Source organism: Rhinoderma darwinii, chromosome 4 (genome assembly GCF_050947455.1).
Source record: "Rhinoderma darwinii isolate aRhiDar2 chromosome 4, aRhiDar2.hap1, whole genome shotgun sequence".
NCBI classification, from domain to species: domain Eukaryota; kingdom Metazoa; phylum Chordata; class Amphibia; order Anura; family Rhinodermatidae; genus Rhinoderma; species Rhinoderma darwinii.
Genome location: NC_134690.1, coordinates 94407720 through 94433270, shown reverse-complemented (window position 1 = coordinate 94433270; position 25551 = coordinate 94407720). Strand labels below are relative to the sequence as shown.

The 25551-nt window shown below is 42.0% G+C and overlaps 2 protein-coding genes across 4 annotated transcripts in view; one reads left to right on the top strand and one right to left on the bottom strand.

Annotated features, from left to right (window-relative positions):
- Positions 1-2225: 2225 nt before the first annotated feature.
- On the bottom strand, positions 2226-25210 carry ING5 (inhibitor of growth family member 5). 2 transcript variants are annotated; one of them, XM_075861391.1, is made up of 8 exons: positions 24953-25210; positions 14533-14604; positions 13866-14032; positions 8025-8136; positions 7534-7621; positions 7270-7405; positions 5626-5687; positions 2226-4716 (listed from the first exon to the last, which is right to left on the bottom strand). In XM_075861391.1, exons 1-8 carry the CDS (start codon positions 24987-24989, stop codon positions 4680-4682), a joined length of 711 nt encoding a protein of 236 aa, XP_075717506.1. In that variant the 5' UTR covers positions 24990-25210; the 3' UTR covers positions 2226-4679. The 2 variants fall into 2 exon arrangements, with proteins under 2 accessions (XP_075717506.1, XP_075717507.1); XM_075861392.1 differs by lacking the exon at positions 24953-25210 and adding an exon at positions 24668-24738.
- The window catches only part of DTYMK (deoxythymidylate kinase), a 47976-nt gene continuing 47236 nt past the window's right edge, over positions 24812-25551 (top strand). The window contains exon 1 of one of the 2 annotated variants that reach the window (XM_075861389.1): positions 24812-25551. In XM_075861389.1, the coding sequence (XP_075717504.1) occupies positions 25341-25551 (211 nt within the window). In that variant the 5' untranslated portion in view covers positions 24812-25340. The other variant, XM_075861388.1, reaches the window with a different exon arrangement.

Genomic DNA, 25551 nt, shown 5'->3' with positions numbered 1-25551 from the left:
CATCTCATGGATCAGTAGAGGTCATGATGTGAGGGTTAAGTCAGGACTGAAATATAAAATGTCAAAAGTTTGTTTGTTTGGACAACCTCTAAACGAATGATGAAATTAGCAAATGAAGTGAGATAATCAGGTAAAAATAAGAATATGTATCTGCATAAGGCCTTATTCAGACTGGTGTATTGTACCCAAATTTAACAGTCCATATTCCAGATGCAACACCCAAGCCCCTTGCAGTTAAAGTCAAAACTGAACTTACATCCTACGTATAATCTATGGAGCGGGAGGTTTGGTTCAGTTAACCCAGAGGTTCACGTAATAAATCTGGAATATGCAGTTACACTTGGGTACAAATACGTCAGCGTGAACTAGACTTTAAACAGATTGATCAATCCAAAGCAGGTACAATGGTCAAAAAACAAAAACTACGAAATGTGTTGAAAATAGGAGGCATTAGGGTATGGAATTCATGACTTTACTTCAAACCATTTCCAAATGGAAACCCTCCAAATAAAAGGATTTCACAAGAACATCAAACTCAGCAAAATTACTACTGCTCACGATAGCCAATTTATACATATAATCTGATCTCCATATAGATATACATCTTTTGTATTTACATGTAAAAATAAAACTGCCACTCTAATACAATATAGAGAAATCATTTCATGGGGCAGCTACACATAAACCCTCAAAAGCAGCGTAAGGCTGCTCGCACACGTAGTCGCCATGCTGTGGCAAAGTGCGGTGCGGCCGAGAACCATGCAGCAAAACGTGGTTTTACAATGCGTTTAAGGCTAGGTGCCTTAGACAGGTTAACCACACTGAAACCCTGTGCTTCGCCTGTATTAGCCCCGCCGCAGAACACCTCATCACAAAACGATGTCAATTTACAGTAAAACCGTGGGCGGTTTGGTCACGCGGCACACTACTGCAGCATGGCTGATGTGTGTAAGGGCACCCTAATAGATTCACTTGATGGGCTCTATAATAATGAAATATATTATCCACATCTTTATCTTCTCTGTATACTTCTATTTAAAATATATTTTTAATCAAATGGGATTGGAAATGGATCTTTGGTGCGTTGCAAATTAACCAAGTGAGCCAGGTCACATTTATGTCAAAACAGCAGCCCGAGCTCCCATTTAGGCCTCATTCAAAACAGAAGTATTTGTAAGCCAAAAGCAGGAGTGGCACTCAACATGGAAGAATTAGGCTGGGTTCACACGACCTATTTTCAGGCGTAAACGAGGCGTATTATGCCTCGATTTACGCCTGAAAATACGGCTCCAATACGTCGGCAAACATTTGGCCATTCATTTGAATGGGTTTGCCGACGTACTGTGCCGATGACCTGTAATTTTACGCGTCGCTGTCAAAAGACGGCGCGTAAAATAACAGCCTCGGCAAAGAAGTGCAGGACACTTCTTTGGACGTAATTTGAGCAGTTTTTCATTGAATCCAATGAAGAACAGCTCCAAATTACGGCCGTAATTGACGCCTCGCAAAACGCGAGTACGAGCAATTACGTCTGAAATGCAGGAGCTGTTTTCTCCTGAAAACAGCTCCGTAATTTCAGACGTAAATGCAGTTAGCGTGTGCACATACCCTTACATTTTTCTTCTTCTTTGTGTAGGTTCCACTCCTGGTTTTGGCTTCCAAATACTGCCATGTGAATGTGCCCTTATAGTAATGATCATTCATTCAGTTTGTAAATTTCCCTTTTGTAGTTTGCTGGTCACTTCTAAAGTGATGTCATTAATTTTTAGGGCGGAAGCAGCATGCATACTGTCAACGCTATGTAAAACTAAGGGTGTATTTACATGGTGCGGTTTTGCCATGTGGCTGAGAACCACACCGAAAAACCACATGCTTTCTTACCGCAATTTGCCAAGATTTTGCAAACATTGCTAATACACCCCTATACCACTGAGGCACTGCGTGCCTGATGTTCTGGAAGTCTGACTCCTAATCGACTTATGGTCTACATTCACTTACTATAAATTATCCCACAAAATAGATAATTTCACTGGGTTAATGTGCCAGTAGACGGTTAGCAGAGGTCACGATTACCGAAGACTCAATACGTACTTAATACTGCTTCACCATGGTAGCAAGAGCTTTCCAGGTCGAATACAAACATATACAGTCATGTGGAAAAGTCACGTATGATCTTCATGCAAACAGTAAATAAAGCTAAAAGTTGATGTCATTAAAATAAAACATTGACTATGCAATCATTTATTAGACAATGACAGATCGGCCACTTCCTTCTATGGAAATTCCCTTAGGGTGCTCATACGCGTTGCAGCTGGGCGGGTTGTACAGGTGAAGCACGGTGTTAAAAAGGTGTATGGTTTTGCCGAACGGTTCTTGGCTGCCCGGCTATCCACCACCACAGGCCGCAACTTGTACAGGCACCATAAAGAATCTGGTAGAAATGACTAAAATATGGTTAGAGAGGATCTTGGAGGAACCGGTTTTAGTTATAGCTTTGTTGGAGAAATATGTGGTATTACCATGTCTAAATCCAGAGAGCAATCTGAGGCCTTCAGAAACGGTGTTATAGATGCTTAAGGGGAACAAGTCATGGACATTATGTTGCTCTCACGGATGGCAGTACAATGTAGTGACAGACACGCTGATTTGAGCAGTCTGCCACTCATTTGCTTAAATTAATCCATTTCTGACAACCAAGCCCAGGCTGTGCTTGCAGAAAGCAGTCCGGCGTATTCATGCGCTGCTACTAGCTCCACCCACTTTCCACTAAATGACAGATGTCTCCCTCTTACTGTACAAAGAGAGTAGAGGGTGGAGCTAGCAGCAGCTCATAAATACGCCATTCTTTTCCCTGGCAGCACTGCCAAAGGGAGCAATAACTGGTATTAGACCTCTTGCACACGACCGAGTTCTGGCTGTGAAAAACGGTCCACGTGTCGGCCGGATTTCCAGGGCTGACCGCGGTAGAGGTGAACGGGACTTCTGCCATCATAGATGATTTTGTTCAGTACGAAACAGGAGTTCTGTGAGGAGGCAGGGAACCCTAGCATCACAAAAAGGTCCATGATGCCAGGAGTGCCGTTCACATGTACTGCGATCGGCCGGGAAATCCGTCCAACACACGGACCGTTTTTCACGGCCCAAACTCGGTCATGTGCAAGGTGTCAGAAGCTTTGCTTACTTACTTAAGCCAAAGAAGGAAATAGCATCTGTTTTTTTTAGGGGTTAATTGTTACAATTTGTTATCGTTTTTTTAAAATTCAATTACATCACCTTTAATTACTTGAATGTTTGGTCACGTGTTTTTTTTTTTTTTTAAAAACCCACATGGCTATATCAGTTTATTAATATACACACAGTAAAAGTTCTGATTTCTGGTAACAATTCATGTTTTAGAGCAAATATAAACGCAAAGCCAGTTCCACACAACTAAAATATGGCTGCATTTTGGGTTCGAATAATGGCTGCAACACCTGGACCCACTGCTAAACCGAAAGACCACCACAGCGGTCTATGGTGATCTAAGGCTCCTTCCACATTAGATTCGGAAGATCCGCTCTCCCATACTTTATTTTTGAAACCAGGATTGAATCTCAAAAGGAAAAAGTGAACCAATCAATGTAGTAGCCGTAATATGGACCCTAAAATGCGGCTAGATCATGGCCACGTAAAACCATTTACCGTACGGTGTTGGGGCATAGGAATTTATGACACTAATGTCTAACACTAGTTAAATAGGGCACAAACTAAATGCCACTCAAACCTCAGCCCATTAGTGTACATTCATATATATATTAACACCACAAAATCGCATGTGAAACATACATGGTAAAACCACGTTTTTTGTTTTTGCTTAAAGAAATTCTAGGAAACACTCAAAACGGCATCCATGGGAGCATCTACAATTGCAGCTTTTAAATGCAGTTTTGTAAGCAAGGCAAACCCAGAGTTCAATTCATAGGAATATATGAAACCTTATTTAAAAAAAAAAAAAAAAAAAAAACCTACTAAAAAAAAAAATTAAATAAAAAAAAAAAAAAAAAACACACGACACACAGACCTTAAAATATGTGCTACTTTAAAGTCTAAACCCTCACACACATGACAGAGCCGTGTGCAAAGGCGGTATAGAGCTGTAATATGGTCACGTACATTAGGCCACAATATTTTTATTTAGCTTATTGAGCTTTTGGAGTTCATATATATGGGATATACCAGACCAGAATTTTACTGTGTGTATATATGTATGCATACAACCATAACAGTACATTAACAGAGAGTGTCCCTGTAAAATGGATTTACAAATATCACTAACATTTTGTTTTCATAGATGAACATATTGTGTCATTAACCATATATCGATTTCATGGTATGGTTAAAGACTCATCATGGCGTAACACATTCTCACGTTAGTTTGATCTCCCTTCAGTAACAGAAGATGAAGAAAGATTACGCTGCGAAACAGTAAAAAAAAATTAATTTAAATTATAGTAGTACCAATCCAAGTGCAACAAAATTCTCCCCTAGGAAGAGGGTTGTAGATTTGGTAAGAATCTGTGGCTTCCATCTTTAAACTTTAGGAAGCCGTCCAGTAGCAATACAAAGAGCAGGGATGACGCAAAGAACAAAAGTATGTGGAAGTAATGAGGACGAATCTGATAAAAGTTGTGGTGTTGTAATCATTTCTTCCGCTCCTGAGTGCAACGTGGACAGAACCTTAAAAAAGATAAAAATGTACATTATAATAAAATATTACAGGATGGACAGGGTAACGTACAAGGAGAACAAAGCTATTGGTCTAAGGTATAAATGAGTTGTACGTTAAAATGGAACGTCCACTTTTATCCATCTTCTGATCTGTCATAAGATGGAATCCATTGTGAGGACCTACGAGTCCCACTAAAAGCTAGAACAGAGTCCTGTGAATTCAGCATATGGCTCAGATATTGGGGTTTACTCAATAGAGATGCCAGCAAAAACCTCAGAGATAAAGGGATCACCAAGGTATGAGCTAACAGGGATCCTGTGTCTGGTAGAGGGCTCTTTGATTTTGAAACCCCACTGTTTCCTAAAACACAGGCAAATCCTGCCGCCATGTTATCTTTTGATATTCCAATAACAAATCAAAAAGTGAAAGCACTCTGAATGGTCTCAGAGTTTGGTAGGGCTAGTAAAACAAGGTGGCCACATGCCTTTTGTTTGGCTTGTATTACCTACTTTGTCCAGATGAAATGACTCTGCAAGTGCCACTTGGGCGGTCAGTTTCCCAGCTCCTGTTTGTCATTTTAGCCTCAGAATGGACGTTGGCACACGGTAGCCACGTTACGCTCATCCTAACTGATAGGGGAGAGTTGTGCAGGCTAAAATGGAGGCTAAAAAGGTATGTGACCACATAGTATTACAAAAGCTATCAAATACTGGGCCCAGATATGTAAGCAAATAGGAGCTGATAGGTCCCCTAAAATTGGAGCTTTGTTATAGGGTCATCTGGGTGGGTACTCAATTCACCTAGATTATGGATACATATGCCCCTCTAAAGATATTGAGGATAAAAATACTACTTAGTTGTACAGACAGTTAATTTATACTTTGGTACACAGCAATAAGATGAAATGTCATACTTACCACTTTCCTTTTGGTTTAGTGGTGAGATCTACACAGGCAAAATGGAACCATTCAATGGGACACTAGAAACAAATTAGTGTGAAATATTACACCGATTCATAAGAAGTTACCAAACAAAATGTGCTTCTCAGTGAGATTGGAATGACACTTTAATTCTGTGTACTGGACTAAGAACTTTTGTTACCCACTTTTCATGATATACTGTATGACACATATTTTGCTGGACCTCGCACCTTAAGGCCTCATTCACATGAGCGTGAATCACATCCGTGTGCTGTGCGTTGAAACAACGCACAGCACACAGACCCATTGATATGAATGGGGCCATTTACACGTGCATGATTTTTCATGTAGCATGTGTCCGCTGTGTGAAACTCACTGTATGTCCTATATTGATGCGTTATTCAGGCACCTACGCGCCCATTGTAGTCAATGGGTGCGTGATTTACGCATCAATTCATTCAATGCAAAGCGCAATGATGCATAACGCAACAGACACGGACCAGATTCACGCGCGTGAATCGGATACGCTCGTGTGAACGGGGCCTAAAAAGAACGGATAGTTATAAAACGACAATTAAAGGGGTATTTCTCATCTCAAACATTTATAGCATATCCATAGGAGGTACCATACTTGGAACACGGATCTCTTTCGAAATCGGGGGTCGACCAACCCGGCCTGTTGAGATGGCCGCCACATCCAGACCGACACGCAGTTGAAAGGTGGCCGGCAGTACGTAGACAGCTAAGCTTTGCGGTTTCCATAACGATCATAGAAGTAAATAGGAGTTGCAAAAACAGCGTAGCACGTCTTCCATAACCCCCTGCTCATTCTATGGGAGTTAGACAGTGCAGCTGTTTCCAGAACCCGAACCACCTCTGCACTAATCCCTCGCTTGGATGCGGCAGCCAGCGGCCACCTTTTCCCGGCAGGGACAGAGGACCCCTGATCTCGGGTTAGATGCAGGTCCCAAACCTGCCATAAATGTCTGATGAAAGGATACCACTTTAAATTAAGGTTTATATGACAAACAGTTTTTGAATCTGGGGAAAAAATAAATAAATAACTAAAGGGTCTATATCCCCCTATATACAGCATACACCAATTAGCCCTATGCTACAGTACTTAGAACTGCATTAGCTACAGCAACTCTTGTATTTAGGTTCAGTATGCTAAAGATAGACTCGGAGGACAACAAAATAGCTAAAAAAAAATATTGATAGCATGGAAGAAACGTAAGAACTGAAGAAAACCCCCCCTTTTCATTAAGACTCCATCAATAACACAATGAGGAGTGATGTTAGACTTCCTATCTGACAGCCCACATACACTATGAGACCCATCGAAACAAGTTTTCCTCTTAAGCTCACCATACACTAGTATTCTGCAGCCCTTGTTGGCAATACTTAGTTGGATACTCAATAGAAGCCTAATCCAAGTCAGAGATCAATTGGAATTTGTCACTTTAACTTGTCTTGATTGATGTCCAGAACAACAACTGTGATAGACCAACCACGGAGGACAAGCAGTTCTACTGTATGGCCAACTTTAGGGCTTTTCTATACGGTTTAAGTCATCTTACAGTCTAATTTTAGACCCAATTTGTCAATAAGAAATGACATAATGATATACAGAATCCTTACATCTGGGTTATCACAGCCAATCATTTCTCCATAAGAAACCTGGTGGCACAGGCAATATGTGGGTTCATTAGGGTCTACGGGCATATCAAGGACATCTGAAGGATGAACAGACAGAACTGCATCTGAAAACACTGGCCTGCAAGATAAAACATAACGTAATCACAAAATGCATCATAATAGAAAGGGATGAGCAAAGCAGAGCAAAAGCCAAATTACCAGCCAAAAAAACAAAACAGTGCTCTACATAGTCTAAGAGTGGCTTACCCTCCTTTTAACTTCTTTTTCTTCACAGTATCTTCTTCAGAAACTCGGCGGCCTCGAGATCCGCGCTTATCCTTCTGGCCACGATTCTCTAAACACAGGGTAAAAATGAAAACAAGATATTTTACATGCTGAAAAAAAAACAGCTAAAAAAAAACAAAAAACATATGTAGGCATTGTTAGGCTCTGTTCACATCTGCATTAGTCTTTCGTTCTTCTCCATCATAGGAGCAGTACAACGAAAAACCCAACATGTCAGATGCATCGCATTAAGGAAACGAACAGCGTCCGACAGAGCCCATTGACTTTCACCGTGTCCATTGTTTTGCTGGACAGAATAGAACAGCATGCTGCGCTATTTTGTCCGGGGAAAAAAAACAAAAAACCAGAATCTGTGATGGAGGCTCCTAACGAAGCTTCCCACACAGATGGGAGCAGAGCCTCATTTACATACAAGAGCCGGCAATGCCAATTACTAGAAATAAAAGCCTCACTTTTTATACTACGTCCAGACGGGCTGTCAAATTCTGTGCCTTCGAGTTTTTCCTTGAGGTCAGCTTCAAATCGTGCCAAATCAGCATCCAGCCGTCTAATGTGTTTATCCACCTACAAGAAGAGAAGACACACACGGCTTCATTTCTGGGCTGCACGTGCCATTTATCGCTTGTGTAGGGAACATATCCTCCTGGAGAGTGGACCAGTTCATGATCTGCAGAACTGTAATTGTGGGTTCACACTTGGCATTACCCAAGCACTTCGCGCATTAGGACGAGCATACTCGTCCTGTGTGACAGCCGTGTCTGTGTGTGCGATCGAGAGCGGGGCAACGGCTGTAATACACAGCCACGGCCCCGCTCTGACAGCGGAGAGAAGAGAAGCATCTTCTCTCCGCTGTTAACCCTTTGAACGCCGCGATGACAGCTGATCGCGCCGTTCAAGGAGAGGGGACTGCACATTGATCGCGTCACAGAAAATAACTGACGCGATCAAAGCCCATAACTCATATGGCCAGACAGCCCAGGGTCCAGTGAAGGACCCCAGGGCTGTCTGAACATATTTCCTGTTAGGGCATACTGAGGTATAATCAGTACAATCAGTACCAGGCTAATGTACTGGCATATAGATATATGCCAGTCCATTACAGTTACAAAATCAAAATCAAAATGATAAATCCCTTTCTTATTTTTACACTTTTTCTTCCCTATGGGGGCTGCCATTTTTTGTTCCATTTCTGTATGTGTCGATTAACGACACATACAGACATGGAATACGGCAGCCACAGTCCCATAGGGACTGCGAACGGCTCCCGTCCCATCCACTTCAATGTTCGCCGTCTGTGTGGAAACTGCGCATGCGCCGCTCCCACACAGTCCAATTTGAAATGCGCGCCGTCCGGCGCCATTTTCGTGTGGACCGGAAGTCGCGCCCGGACAGTAAGATTACTACTTCCGGTCGCGGCTTCCGGACTTGTGCACTTGGACCAGCGGCAGCAGACGGAGCGGACGGGCCGGAGGGAGCCGCGGCGGCAGGAGATTTATATGTATGTTTGTGTACGTTTACTACTGTATGTAAACCTACTACACTGTGTGTTAGCTCAAAAAATGGCGACACACAGTGTAGGAGGTTAGACCGTTCAAACCCCTCGTTTATCCCGGCACTAGCCAGGATAAAGGAGGGGGGGGGAAGCTGAGAGCTCACTAGAGCGAGGGCTTTTTACCCAATTTTGCAGCCTAAAGCAATGTGGTTGCTTTACCACATGCAACGCTGCAATTTTGGGAATAGCTCCATCTAGTGACCAGCAATGGGAAATATTATAAATTAGAATTAATTTATAATATTTCCTGACTCGTGAAAAAAATAAAAAAAATTTGAACAATGTTTAATCACCTACACACTAAATGTTTAATTAAAAAAAAAAATACATGTTTTTCTGGCAACACATTCCCTTTAAATGAATGTAAAAAAAAAATAATGGTAAATAAATAAATAAAAAGTAAATAAAATACACAGAAATACACATTTTTTTATAATAAATCAACTTTTTAAAATATAAGTCCCAAAACATGAAATATAGACATATTTGGTATCGCCACGACCGTAACAACCTGTACAATAAATGTATAACATCATTTATGATGATCGGTGTATGGTGTAAAAAAAATAATATTAAAACTGCTGCACAAATGCTTTTTTTCTGCATTTTAATCTAATAAAAAATGTATAGAAATTAAACGATAATGTATTTGTACAAAAAAATGGTACGTACATAAAGTACAACTCGTCCCGCAAAAAACGAAGTCTCATACAACTACGTCGTACAAAAAATAAAAGCGTTATGAGCGTCGGGATGCAAAGAGGGAAATGTAAAAAAAATTGCTCTGTCCTCAAGGCTAAAATTGGCCGTGTCCTTAAGGGGTTAAATAAACGTAACTGGAGCATTCCCTGAATACAATGAGCAAACCCAGCCAATTATGAAATAGCGACGATCAAATTTACCTGTGCACCGAGTTTCCCATATATGCCTAAAATATGTATTAGCAAATAAGAAAAAAGGAACCTTAAGGCCTCATGCCCACTTAAAGGCATGGTGTCGCCCCAAAAACATGTTTTTTTTTTAAAATTTAAACATTTAGTGTGTGGGTGATAAAACATTGTTCAAATTTTTTTTATTTTTTTCGCGAGTCAGGAAATATTATAAATTTTTTCAAATTTATAATACTACCCATTTTTGGTCACTAGATGGAGCTGTTTGGAGCTAGTTCCCAAAATTGCAGCATTGCAACATTGGGTTAAAAGCTATCGCTCTAGTGAGCGCTCAGCATCCCCCCCCCTCCTTTATCCTGGCTAGTGCCGGGATAAACGAGGGGTTTGAAAGGTTTAACCTCCTACACTGTGTGTCGCCATTTTTTGAGGTAACCCACAGTGTAGTAGGTTTACATGCAGTAGTAAACACACACAAACACTAACATACATTGAAATCGCTTACCTGCTCCTGCCGCCGCGGCCCGTCCGCTCCCTTTGCTGCCGCTGTTCCATGTGCACTTGGAAGCCGCGACCGGAAGTAGTAATATTACTGTCCGGCCGCGACTTCCGGGCCACAGGAAAATGGCGCCGGACGGCGCCAATTTCGAATAGGACTGTGTGGGAGCGGCGCATGCGCAGTTCCCACACAGACGCCGTACACGGCAGTCAATGGGACGGGAGCCGTTCGCAGTCCCTATGGGACTGTGGCTGCCGTATTCCATGTCTGTGTGTGTCGTTAATCGACACACACAGAAATGGAACAAAAAATGGCAGCCCCCATAGGGAAGAAAAAGTGTGAAAAAAAGAAACAGTAAAACACAAACACACAAATGAAAATAAACGTTTATATTAAGGCACTAACATCTTTAACATATAAATAAAATATTTGTGATGACACTGTTCCTTTAAGTTTTTTCCTTCAGGGTGCTAGCTGTTTGTTTTTTTTTGACGGCTAGCACCCTGACCCATTCATTTCAATGGGGCCATGCACACTTCAGTTTTTTTTTACAGTCCCGTTGTTCCGTTCCAACAAAAGTAGAGCATGTACTACTTTTGTCCGAGATTCCGTGACCGTGAGGCCCATGCAAGTCAATGGGTCCGTCAAAAAAACTGAAGGCATTCGTGTGCCGTCCGTGAGTGACGGAGCCGTTGCCTAGCAACGGCCGGGCGGGCAGAGGTACACAGAGATAGATATTGCACTGCACTAATCGGCAGCCCCTTCTCTCTGTCAGCACTTATAGAGAGAAGAGGCTGCTGATCAGTGCTGGAACGCAGCGATATTAAGAAAAACAAGTTCCTACGTACCCCGGCCGTTGTCTTGGTGACGCGTCCCTCTTCTGACATCCAGTCCGACCTCCCTGGATGACGCAGCAGTCCATGTGACTGCTGCAGCCTGTGATTGGCTGCAGCGGTCACATGGTCTGAAATGTCACCTCAGGAGGCCGGACTTGAGGAAGAAGCAGGCAAGCAGGGGGTTCTGGGTAAGTAGTTGCATTTTTTTGAATGAAACATGAATAATCTATATTGTGACCGCCGCACATGATATTCCCTGTCCAGCGGTAGTCTTTGTCCAGGGTGCTGAAAGAGTTAAGTGGCTGTACTGATTGGCAGTAACTCTTTCAGCACCCTGGACAGTGAGTACCATGTGCGGCTCTCACAATATCATGTACATAGTGTGAATGGGAACAGTTTCCTCTCGGGAACTGAAACACGGAAGTGTACACGGCGTACACACGGGAAGCACACTGATCAAATCACCGACACACAGATCTGTGAAAAACGGTGATGGAAGTGTGCACAAGGCCTTAAATATAGAGCCAGGTTTTTGCCTACATAGTCTAAGTGGGGAGGGGCAGCGTTAACCATGATTCGATAATCGGAAACGAAGAACACAGGAAAATGTATAGACTATCCCTCATTTCTGTTCGGGAGACCTTCAAACACTGGTTTCTGCAAGGCAATGCCGGAATCCTGCAGAGGTCAGTCTAGTCATCCACTAGTATACAGAAGTAAAGTGATTAGATGCCACCAGTCCTCGTGCTCCCAGAATATTTTTTTTCCGCTTCACTGCCAAGGACTTATGTAATACGTCATGATTTTAATTGCTTGCTGCGGTGTCAGTGGTTTTAATGTTATGGCTGAATGGAGTAAGGGCTATAGCTTAGATCTTGGCATCATATCATGTTAACGCCCGGAACCTTAGCCGTTATACAGGTGCAATATTTGGGGGCACAAGATAGAATTTTTTACTTCCTTCACGGTCTCTATAAGACTTGCTTCGTACGGCCGTGTTCCGTCCTGGAGATCCGAACCGTACGTCGGCCGTATTTTCTAGACTGAACACAGTTCAGGGAGCCGGACTCCTAGCATTATACTTCTCTATTATGCTAGGAGTCTCTGCCTCTCCGCAGGAATACTGTAATCATGTTTTTAGTACAGGACAGTATTCCTACAGGGAGGCAGTGACTCTCAGCATCACGGATGACTAGGATGCTAGGAGTCCGGCTCCCTGAACTGTGTTTGGTCCAGGAAATACGGCCGACATACATTATGCAATTCACGGACCGAACACAACCATGTAAAGCAAGCCTAAGAGAGGGGTTGTGAGGAGAGAAGCTGAAAGTGACAGCAGGAAGAAAGATCATACACGGTTACGGTGATCTATCCCCCTGTACAGCTTTTGAGTGAACCCCCTAGGGGGCAGTACAGGTACCTCTCTTCAGGTTATTACCCCTATTACCAATGAGCCAGAGGCAATTTTTATGCATTTTAATTTTTACAAAAGGTGTCCATGAATGTAAAGTGCTGGGTAACATTTTCACAATGTAAAGGTTGTCTAATTTTAGAAAATATAGGAGTATATAATGATTCTTTACCTTATAAGGCCTAATGCACATGATCGTGTTTTTTGTCTGTGGGCTATCCGCAATTTTGCGGATAAAACTCGACCCATCCATTCATACGGCCCCATGCAACCGACCGTGATGTTCACCGATCCATGTGGGGGCTGCAAGAACTCAGGACTGTTCGTTTTTGCGGATCACGTGACCTACTCATGGGGTTGGGACAAACTGGTGACATCAATTCCAGCCTTACTTTTATTTTGCGGATCCGTGAATACTGATGACATATGTTGAGAAAGGTTTTTTTGCGAACGAAAGGACCGCAAATACAGACAACAGATCCGTGGTTTTGCAGACCGCAAAATCACCACGGTTGTGTGCATCAGGCCTAAATCAGGTTTATTTGTGGATGTCAAAAGTGAGAAAACAGTACCAGCAACGAGTGGGTTAAAGTTCACGACAGGAGACCCTTTGCTTCTGATCCAGTTTTTTCCTTTGTAAATATATTTTTTCTCTTTCAGCAAAAGTAAGGCTATGTTCACACGTTTAACAAAAGTCTGAAAATACGGAGCGGCTTTCAAGGGAAAACAGCTCCTGATTTTAAGCCGTTTTTTACTCAAACAAGCGTTTTTCACAGCGTTTTTTCTATTGAGTCAATGAAAAACTGCTCCAGAAACGGCTCAATAAGTGAAATACACTTTTTTTCGAGACTTTTTTTTACGCAACCGTTTTCAATAACGTCTGCGTAACAAACACCCCATTGGAACAGAACGCTGTATTTCCCATTGAAATCAATGGGCAGATGTTTGTGGGAGTCCTGCTTTCCGATTTTTCCGCCGTTTACGGCCCGAAAAACTGCTGAAAATAGGTGGTGTGAACATACCCTAATGGTGAAATACAAAACTTGCCATGGATTGAAAAGTAAAGTACAGCAGCCGTTTTGTCGTCACCCCCCCTTCCTTCTCTTACCATTTCATAGGTCTGCATTGCTAACTGCACTTTGTCATCACTGTACTCTTTGCACTTGCCATAAGCATTCTGGATACGCTGTAGATGTTGTACTCTCTGTTCGGGGGTCAGGTCCCGCACCTTGGCAATATACTCACTGGCCAATGCATCAATCTCTTTCTTTTTATCTGTAAACATTATAAGAAAATAAAAAAACAACATATATGACTAAGGCGGACGCTGTATGATACTATTTATCACTCCAGGAGCACGTGGTTGCAGAGATCGAAATTTGGGATTTTACCATAATGACGGTACACGGTATCTACATACAGCATATTTCATAGTGGGTTGTCATAGGGCCACAGTAACAGTTATGTTGCTGCCTTACATGTAAATAGCAGGGAACATCACAAGGCTTTCCATCAGAATGGATTCAGGAGTGTTTACTGCGATTCACATGAACAATTAACCAATTATTTCTTGTACCCAAGTTGAAAAACCATGAAGTGGAGAAAAATAGGCAAGCACTGGTACACATGGGATCTGAAGAACGAAGCTCCGCGTTGGTAAAGCTGCATCAGTCATGAGAATCACTTTGTAATATCCACGCAAAACAATTTTACTTTTTTTTTTTGCTGGGCTACGAAGACTACACTTCCATAAAAGCTAAATACACAGAACATACCCTCTGTTCTCTGATCCAGGTCACTCATAAGCTGGAAATTTCTTTGGAGTTCACAAGGCAAATTTTCGATACCTGTAGGAAAAAATAATAATTCATTGCACGATTAACTCGCTACAACATTGTTTTTTTCCTTCAATAAATATGTAATAGCTTTTTTTTTTGTGCTAAAACTATCGTTTTATAGCACGGTTCAAAAAAATAAATAGAAATAGGATACATGACCATCAAGTTCAACCAAGAGATGAGAAATGAAAGGAATAAGCGTAAGGGTATGTTCACACGTGCACGTCCGTTACGGCTGAAATTACGGAGTTGTTTTCAGGCGAAAACAGCTCCGTAATTTCAGACGTAATGGCTTGTGCTTTTTCGCAGCGTCCATTACGGACGTAAATGGAGCTGTTTTTCTATGGAGTCAATGGAAAACGGCTCCAATTACGTCCCAAGAAGTGACAGGCACTTCTTTGACGCGGGCATCTTTTTTACGTAAAAAATAAAAAAAAGGACAGTCTGCACAGTACATCGTAAAACCCATTCAAATGAATGGGCAGATGTTTACCGACGCTTTCAAGCAGTATTTTCAGCCGTAATTCCAGGCGTAAAACGCCTGAATTACATCTGTAAATAGTGCGTGTGAACATACCCTAACACGTAGCATTTTTCAGGCGTATTTCGGGGCGTTTACGCCCGGAAAAACACCTGAAAAAACGGAAGCAGAACGCCTACAAACATCTGCCCATTGATTTCAATGGGAAATACGGCGTTCTCTATCAACGGGGAGTTTCTTTTTTTCCCGCCTCATTTTCAAAAACCGGAGCGCAAAAAGACGCCTGCGAAAAAGTAGTACGTCACTTCTTGAGCAGTTTTTCATTGACTATAGAAAAACAGCTCCAAAAACGGCCGTAAAAAATGCAGCGAAAAACGCAAGTTGCTTAAAAAACGGCTGAAAATCAGTGTGAACATAGCCTTGGAAGTCTGTTTAACCCCTATCGATCCAGAAGGTAAAAACTAAATGGAAAAAAAAAAAAACAACACAGGAGGTCTCCGCTGCACTCAGAATAGAGGATTACGTTGTTTTTAAAATTCATTTTACATTAAAAAAATAAAAGTTGTGTTTGTTCTCACTTTCGGCAGAATCGCATTTCCGCCGCAAAAGTTGCAACACACACACAAGTCTTCGTTGTGAGTTTTAACTCCCCATTGAATTCAATGGGGAAAACCTGTGTCAAAAATATTTTAATTATCTTTATATGTGTGAACATATATTGTTTTTTTGAAAGTGATTAGAATATGTTTAAAGAGGCTCTGTCACCAGATTTTGCAGCCCCTATCTGCTATTGCAGCAGATCGGCGCTGCAATGTAGATTACAGTAACGTTTTTATTTTTAAAAAACGAGCATTTTTGGCCAAGTTATGACCATTTTTGTATTTATGCAAATGAGGCTTGCAAAAGTCCAAGTGGGTGTGTTTAAAAGTAAAAGTCCAAGTGGGCGTGTATTATGTGCGTACATCGGGGCGTGTTTACTACTTTTACTAGCTGGGCGCTCTGATGAGAAGTATCATCCACTTCTCTTCAGAACGCCCAGCTTCTGACAGTGCAGACACAGCCGTGTTCTCGAGAGATCACGCTGTGACGTCACTCACAGGTCCTGCATCGTGTCAGGCGAGCGAGGACACATCGGCACCAGAGGCTACAGTTGATTCTGCAGCAGCGTTTGCAGGTAAGTAGCTACATCGACTTACCTGCAAACGCCGATGCTGCTGCAGAATCAACTGTAGCCTCTGGTGCCGATGTGTCCTCGCTCGTCCGACACGATGCAGGACCTGGGGAAGTGACGTCACAGAGTGATCTCTCGAGAACACGCTGTGTCTGCACTGCCAGAAGCTGGGCGTTGTGAAGAGAAGTGGATGATACTTCTCGTCAGAACGCCCAGCTAGTAAAAGTAGTAAACACGCCCCGATGTACGCACATAATACACGCCCACTTGGACTTTTACTTTTAAACACGCCCACTTGGACTTTTGCAAGCCTCATTTGCATAAATACAAAAATGGTCATAACTTGGCCAAAAATGCTCGTTTTTTTAAAAATAAAAACGTTACTGTAATCTACATTGCAGCGCCGATCACATGCAATAGCAGATAGGGGTTGCAAAATCTGGTGACAGAGCCTCTTTAAAAGATAACATTTTGCATGGACTCCATCTTGTATGGTAGGCGTCCATTTTGGATCATTGGAATCCATCTTTTGGCCTGAAGGAGCCATCTTGAGGTTAATAAGTAAAAAGTAAATGTCAGCAGATGTCCTGAAGCAATTCTATGTTATGTGTTCTTGAATTGAATGTTTTATTACTCTTGTAAAGAGCAGATCAAATAGCCTTGCTGGAATGGACAATGACTGTTTACTATAGGTCAGCCTTGGATTCAGGCCTCTGTTTAATTAATTAAAACTTATCTCACTAGAGAATGGAGACTGCAGATAAGAAGTAGACACATTAACATGTGTATCTGAAATGTGTGTCCTTCCCATGGGACAAGGTTCAGGCCACCTGGGGCTTGGAGGGTGAAGTATTATTATAATGCATTGAAATAATTCTTATTGGCTGAATCAGAGTCATTATCATATTGTAGATGATTGGCTGAAACCAAAGCCTACACCTTTCCTGTCATTATACCATATGTGGAGTTTTGGGATATTACCATATATAGAATGTTTATGTTTGCAAGTACGAGGTTACCAACTACTCTAATTTTCCTATAAATAAAGATGGATCGCCCCCTGTGGGCAGAGATCGTTTGAACACTGAAGCTACGTGTCATGGTCTCTCCGGCCGGCCTCTCTCAGATCCACCATTGAGAGAGCATTCACTAATTTGGAACTCATGGACAAATGCAGATAATGTCCAACGTTAACGGACATACTAAATTCTACAGCGACACCTGCAACAAGAGCAGCGATTCCGCATCATAAATTAACATGCTGCGGATTAAAAAAAAACAAAACAAAGCACTGCAGGTCAATATATTTGCGGTTTCTCGGCTGATTTTTTTACACTGCTGCTACTGTAATATGCTGCGGATTTTACAACATTAAATCCGTTGCGGAAAATCTGCAGTGTTTACACCCAGTGCTTTCCTACCCTAAAAGAAAAAAACAAAAATTCCCTCCTGATCACAAGAAGCAATCAGACTGAATCAACACTTGACCAAAGAATATTAAAAAGGACAAACTAAACGGTCGACAAACTTCTGACATGTCATAGTGACGCGCCAGAAGTTTTGATTGGTGGGGGTCCGAGCACTGAAACCCCCACCAATCGCTAAAACGAAACGGCAGAGGCAATTGTGTGAGCGCTCAGCCACTTCGTTTCTGTTCGGCCTTTTCCAGAAATCAATGTATCGGAGTACGGGCTCAATAGAAAGTCTATGAGTCCGTACTCCAATACATCGGTTTATTTTTTGAATAGCCGGTCTGATGAATCCATCAAAAAACGGATAGTCTACCTTCCGTTTGTTTTAGTTCGGCATTAGTCTTTGCATCCATTTAAGTTGCAAAAACTTGCGGTCCACCATTGCATCCATTTTTATTGTTTCAATACATTTAAAATGAAAAATGAAGTAACTTAGCAAATAGTTTTTTTTTGTGTCAATATTTTTGAGTCTACAACTCCTATGCACGCCAATATGTCTCCATGGTAACAGAGTAAAAATAAACCCTGCGCAGTCTGATCCTGAAGTAATACTCCCTTCTATCTCTCCCCCTACTTCCGGCTATATTAGGCCCCATGCACAGTTTTTTTTTTTATCCGTAATTATGGACCCATTCAATTCTATTGGCCACAGACACCTTCAGTATTTTTACAGATGGGTGTCCGTGCTGAAAAAAATATATAGAACCTGTCCTATTCTTGTCCGCAATTACGGCACAGAGTCTCCCATCTAAACCTATGGGCACTTCCATAACTACGGACGGCTACAGATGCGCATCTGTAAATCGTCCGTATTTACTGGAACGTTGATATGCAACATGTTGGTGACATTTGCAGCCTCCCTCTTTTTTTACAGATCCGTATATACGGATGCAATGACTACAAATAGATGAAAATATGGTCGTGTGCATGGGGCCATAGTAAGTAGTAGGGGACAGATAGAAGTACAATTACAGGATCAGACTACAAAAAGATTTTTTGCTGTCTGTTACCATGGAGACACAGGTCTGCAAAAAGAGCTGTAGAAACCAAATAAAAATAGATTTTTAACCCTTTCAAGACCGAGCTCATTTTGACCTTCATGACAAGCCCCATTTTCTCAAATCTGACATGTGTCAATTTATGTGTTAATAACTCTGGAATGCCATTGCCTATCCAAGCGATTCTGAGATTGTTTTCTCGTGACATATTGTACTTTATGTTAGTGGAAAAATTTGATCAATAAATTCATTGCTTATTTGTGAAAACCGCCAAAATTTAGAGAAAATTTGCAAAAATTATGTTTTTTCTCATTTTAAATGTATCTGCTTGTAAAACAGATAGTAATACCACACAAAATAGTTACTATTTTACATATTCCATATGTCTACTTTATATTTGCATTGTTTTTTGAACATTATTTTATTTCTCTAGGACGTTACACGGCTTAGAACTTTAGCAGCAATTTCTCACATTTTCAAGAAAATTTCAAAAGGCTATTTTTACAGGGGCCAGTTCAGTTCTGAAGTGGCTTTGAGGGCCTTATGTACTAGATAGACCCCATAAATCACCCCATATTAAAAACTGCACCCCTCAAAGTATTCAAAACAGCATTCAGAAAGTTTTTTAACCCTTTAGGCGCTTCACAGGAATTAAAGCAAAGTACAGGTGAAATTTACAAATTTTATTTTTTTTGTGGAAATTGATTTGTAATACTTTTTTTTTCTGTACCACAGAAGGTTTTACCAGAGAAATGCAACTCAATATTTATTGCCCAGAATCTGCAGTTTTTAGAAATATCCCACATGTGGCCCTAGTGCGGTAATGGACTGAAACACCGGCCTCAGAAGCAAAGGAGCACCTGGTGGATTTTGGAGCCTCCTTTTTTTAGAATATATTTTAGGCACCAGGTCAGGTTTGAAGAGGTCTTGTGGTGCCCAAACAGTGGAAATCCCCGAAAAGTGAGACGGTTTTGGAAGCTACACCCCTCAAAGAATTTATCTAGGGGTATAGTTAGCATCTTGACCCCACAGGTCTTTTGCTATATTTATTGGAGTATGTCTGTGAAAGTGAAAATCTACTTTTTTTCGGAAAAAATATAAAAAAAAATAATATTTGCAAGGAATAAAGATTAAAAAGCACCCCAAAACTTGTAAAGTTACTTCTCCCGATTACACCAATACCCCATATGTGGTACTAAACTGCTGTTTGGACCCACGGCAGAGCTCAGAAGGGAAGGAGCGCCATTTGGATTTTGAAGCGCAGATTTTGCTGGATTGTTTTTCAGTGCCATGTCGCGTTTGCAACGCCCTGGAGGGAGCAAAACAGTGGAATCCCCGCAAAACTGACCCCATTTTGAAGACTACACCCCTCAAGGAATTTTTCTAGGGGTATAGTTAGCATTTTGACCCCACAGTTTTTTTGCTGAATTTAGTGGAATTAGGCCGTGAAAATGAAAAAAAAATAAATAATAAAATCGACTTTTTTAGAAATGTTTAATTTTTACAATGAATAAAGGAGAAAAATCACCCCAAAATTTGTAAAGCAATTTGTCCTGATTACAGCAATACACCATATGTGGTAATAAACTGCTGTTTGGACCCACAGCAGGACTCAGAAGGGAAGGAACAATATTTGGCTTTTGGAGCTCAAATTTAGCTGGAATGGTTTTCGGGTGTCATCTCGCATTTGCAAAGCCCCTGAGGTACCAAAACAGTGGAAACCTCCCAAAAGTCCCTTTAGTGGACTGGAACGAGCAATCATTAGGTCGCTGGTACAATACACTGCAATACTAATGTATTGCAGTATAATGTCATTTTACAGGCTCCTGTAAGCGCGATCGCTGTTCCTGTCCGTTAGTCCCGGGTGTCAGCTGTAATACACAGCGGACACCTGCAGAATATGGAGCGGGCGCAGCGCGTGAGTCCGCTCCATATATAACCCCTCGCACCACGAGATGCTATTAAGTCGTGGTGCGCGAAGGCGTTATGCGCAGCAGATGGTGCAAATTGAAAATTACAATTTTCCACTGATATGCCATTTTAATGCACAATACGTTGTGCCCAGTTTGTGCCACTGAAGACAAATACCTCATACAATGTTGAGCGGGTTCTCCCGGATATAAAACATCATATATGTGAACGTAAGCTGGTGCTTGGGCACACTGTGGGGCTCAGAAGGGAGGGAACACCATTTGGCTTTTGGAGCGCAGATTTTGCTTGGTAACTGTTCTGTTTGGGGTTTTGCTGGTATTTGAATTTATAATGTGGGGGCATATGTAAGCTGTGCGGAGTACATCAGGGCATAATAATGGGGTACATAAATAATAATTCGCAGATATGTGGCCAATGTCGCACTGATAAATGGCGCCCGATCTCATCCGCTTTTGGAACACTCTGCACATTTTGCATCGCCATATTCTGAGAGCCAGAACTTTTTTATTTTTTCTCCACCGGAGCCGTGTGAGGGCTTATTTGTTGCGGGACAATCTGTACTTTTCATTGGTACCATTTTAGGGTACATGTGATTTTTTTTTATCACTTTTTATTAGATTTTTTTGGCAAAGTGATAAAGAAACATAAATTCTGACAATGTTTTTTGTATTTTTTTTTTTACAGTGTTCACCGTGCGGTATAAATGACATTTTACTTTATTCTGCGGGTCGGTACGATTACGGCGATACCAGATGTATATAGTTTTTTATGTTTTGTGGCGATTGCGCAATAAAATCACTTTTCTATAAAATTATTTATTTTCTGTGTCACCATATTCTGAGAGCCATAACTTTTTATTTTTCCGTCAAAAAAGCGGCGTAAGGGCTTGTTTTTTGCGGGACGGGTTGTCGTTTTTATTGGTACTATTTTGGGGTAGATGCGACTTTTTGATCACTTTTTATTCTATATTTTGGGAGGGTTGATGACCAAAAAATAGTGATTCTGAAATTTTTTCATTATTTTTTTTGCAGTGTTCACCGTGCGGGAAAAATAATATTATAGTTTTATAGTTTGGGTCGTTATGAACGCTGTGATAACAAATATGTGTACTTTTTTTTAACATTTTCATTTTTTTCCTAGAATAAAAGACTTATTATAGGAAAAAAAGCATTTTTTGTTTTTGTAACTTTTATAACTTGTTTTTACACTTTTATAAAACATTTTTATTACTTTATTTTTTACTTTTTACTTGAAGGCTGGCAGCACTGATCGCTGCTATAATACATTACACTACCTAGGTAGTGTAACGTAGTATATACTGTCAGTGTGACGCTGAGAGTCACACTGACAGGAAGCTTATGAGGACCTGCCTCCGGCTGGTTCTCATAGGCTGTGTGCATGGCAGACCCGGGGGCTGTTGTATGGCCCCCGGTTCTGCCTTATAACCGACTGCAGCACCCGCAATCGGTCCCCGGGAAAGTTTGTTGTAGCAACAAACTTTCCAGTTTGTTGTAGTAACAAACTTTCCAGTTCATTGCTACAACACACTTTCCCTGTGATCACATGACCGGGACTTGAACTAATCAGGCACCAATCATATCTCCGGGACCAGAGGCAGGTGATAACAGCACGATCCGGGTGTCAGCGATACTCTGAGACACCCGGATCGTGCTTTTAACACCCACCGTGAATTCACGTAGGCGCTGCACAGAGCCCAGCAACTGCCGACGTGAATATACAGTGGGCGGTCGGGAAGCGGTTAAAGGTGTGTTCTCAAACATTTATTGCAAATCCACAGGTTAGGAAAGTGAATATTCCCTATAGAGAGTTTATTTGAGATAAATTGCCACGGTCTTTAGTTGTTCTCTTCTGTCAAATTTATTAAAATGCTATTCAGCCACTTAGGCGCTGTGCACATTGCATTTTTTGACCTACGATTAACATATACGCCCGGAAAAGCTCCCAACTGAAAGAGGCTCTGTCACCACATTATAAGTGGCCTATATTGTACATGACGTGATCGGCGCTGTAATGTAGGTGACAGCAGTGTTTTTTTATTTAGATAAACGATCATTTTTGACAGTTATGACCTATATTAGCTTTATGCTAATGAGTTGCTCAATGGACAACTGGGCGTGTTTTACTTTATGACCAAGTGGGTGTTGTACAGAGGACGGTGACGCCGATTGGTCAGCGTCATATACACTTCTCCCCATTCATATACACAGCAGATAGCGATATAGCTATATCGCTATGTGCAGCCACATAAACACACTATAACATTACTGCAGTGTCCTGACAATGAATATACATTACCTCCAGCCAGGACGTCTCGCGAGATTACGCTCTAAGCTGTCATTTACAGCGAGATCTCGCTGTGCTGTGCATCAAAGAGAAGTGGTCAGGATTGGGAATACACATCCCGTCCTGGCTGGAGGTGATGTATATTCATTGTCAGGACACTGCAGTAACGTTATAGTGTGTTTATGTGACTGCACATAGCTATATCGCTGTGTGCAGAGTAAATTAATGGAGAGAAGTGTATGACGCTGATTGGTCAGCGTCATACCCTCCTCTGTACAACGCCCACTTGGTCAAAAAGTAAAACACGCCCAGTTGTCCGTTGAGAAACTCATTAGCATAAAGCTAATATAGGTCATAACTCCGTCAAAAATGATCGTTTATCTAAATAAAAAAACACTGCTGTAATCTACACATGTAACACATACTTCTCATCAGAACGCCCAGTTAGTAAAAGTATTAAAAACGCCCCGATGTACGCACATAATACACGCCCACTTGGACTTTTACTTTTAAACACGCCCACTTGGACTTTTGCAAGCCTCATTTGCATAACTACAAAAATGGTCATAACTTGGCCAAAAATGCTCGTTTATTAAAAATAAAAACGTTACTGTAATCTACATTGCAGCGCCGATCTGCTGCAATAGCAGATAGGGGCTGCAAAATCTGGTGACAGAGCCTCTTTAAATAATAATTGTTTAACTAAAAAAAAATATAAAGAACATTTCTAGCGACACTCCCTTTAAGGGTATGTTCACACGAGGGCGTCCGTTACGGCTGAAATTACGGGGATGTTTCAGCCTGAAAACATCCCCGTAATTTCAGCCGTACCGGCATGTGCAGGCTCTTGAACGCCGCGTCAATTACGGCCGTAATTAGCGCTGCTATTCATTGGAGTCATTTGACAGCGGCGCGTAAATATACGCCTCGTGTGAACAGACAAACGTCTGCCCATTGCTTTCAATGGGCAGATGTTTGTCAGCGCTATTGAGGCGCTATTTTCAGACGTAATTCGGGGCAAAAAAGCCCGAATTACGTCCGTAAATAGGCCGTGTGAACATACCCTTAGTCAGAAGCTTTCCTGAGGAATACCACTACCAGACAACTGATAACCTATCCACCGGATATTTACTTGTATAGGAGCAGAGCTCAGCTGCTATTCCGTGGCCAACTGCTTCCGGCATGTACGCCCGGTGCCCGAACGGCGGGTGTCGGACCCCCACAGATCATGTACTGATGACCTATCCAGTGGATGGGTCATCAGTTGTCCGGTAGTGGACAACCCCTTTAACACCACAAGGTAGTGTGCAGTTATATCTGCATCCGGGAAAGCTGGGTAACAACCCATGCGGCTTTCTTGGGCTCCTGAACAGCAAATCCATCTCTTCAGGAGTTTATTTCGCTCTCTCTCCCCTTGTGTCACTGAGAACTAGTCAGAAAGCTGGGTGACAACTCACATGGGAGCTGTAGACAATAAAATACATATTTCTCAGCTGACAAATCAAAATGTATATTTACTATTTTTTCGTTTCCATAATGGGGGGGGGGGGGGTTGTTTTAGAGGCCAACCTTATATATTGACCATTATGACAAACGATTAACTAAACCAACGCATTATACAGCTATGAAAGCAAAACACACAAGACACTTTTTTTTTTTTTTTAACGGAACCACATCCTGAGACAACAAACACGAGATAGACACATACACCCACCCTGCGGAATGTGAACTATAGTAACGGTCATTTTGTATTTGGCTGTTACACTCGAAATAAGTGTAATAATATAGATTGCCAGTTTCAATAAAGTTTTCCTTGATCATTTTAGTTACGTAAGCTCTGTACGTCATTACGTAAAACTAAATGCAAGGAGTACGCGCCCGCAAAGTGGTGACGCAGTTTTAATAAGACGATCGGTGGATTCTTATTCTAACCCTCCCGCGCCACGCAATAACGTCTCCGACTACCCAGCCTGTTAATCCCTCTTGCCCCCGCACTCACTGTCCAGGTAGTGTTCGAGGTACATCGCAGTCGCCATGTTCGCAAAGTCCGAGCGTTTCCTTCCTCAGATCTCAATCCCGCTCAGCGACTCGCTGGTTTATTCATGAGCAGTGCGTTTCCGGCGCGGCGGGTTGGATGCCTGGTTGATTAATATTCATTAGGCTGGACAGCCCGCGCTCTGTGCAAGTCGATGGGTTGTTTTTTTTTTTCTTTGATCCCGCCCCCTGTATGGTCCGCTCACCTTCGTGATTGGTGCGTTGTCTGGGCTGAGCGCCCTTCCCATTGGGCGAAATCTACCCGGAGGTTTTTGCGTGTGACAAGCCATTAGCTGTAAAGCAGATCGGCACACCCCTCAAAGGTTATTGGAGCGCGCCCATTAGGGTCATATATGATTGGCTCTCGAGTAAGCGCGATATTTGTAACGGAAGTGTTAAAGTTCCCGGCTGCGTTCTACTGCAGTGACTGTAAAATGGCAGGACGTCGTGGCGCTTTAATTGTTCTAGAAGGGGCAGATAGGGCTGGAAAGAGCACCCAGGCTCGGAGATTGGTGGAGGCGTTGAAAGACCAAGGTTACCAGGCCGAGGGCATGCGCTTTCCAG

What these genes read in the sequence shown, in the direction of transcription:
- ING5 (XM_075861391.1), bottom strand. Translation starts at nt 24,989, where the DNA reads ATGGCGACTGCGATGTACCTCGAACACTACCTGGACA. An exon ending in CCTGGATCAGAGAACAGAGG is followed by an intron (nt 14,033 to 14,532) that starts GTATGTTCTGTG and finishes TAATGTTTACAG; the next exon opens with ATAAAAAGAAAGAGATTGAT. An exon ending in GTCTGGACGTAGTATAAAAA is followed by an intron (nt 7,622 to 8,024) that starts GTGAGGCTTTTA and finishes CCCTGTGTTTAG; the next exon opens with AGAATCGTGGCCAGAAGGAT.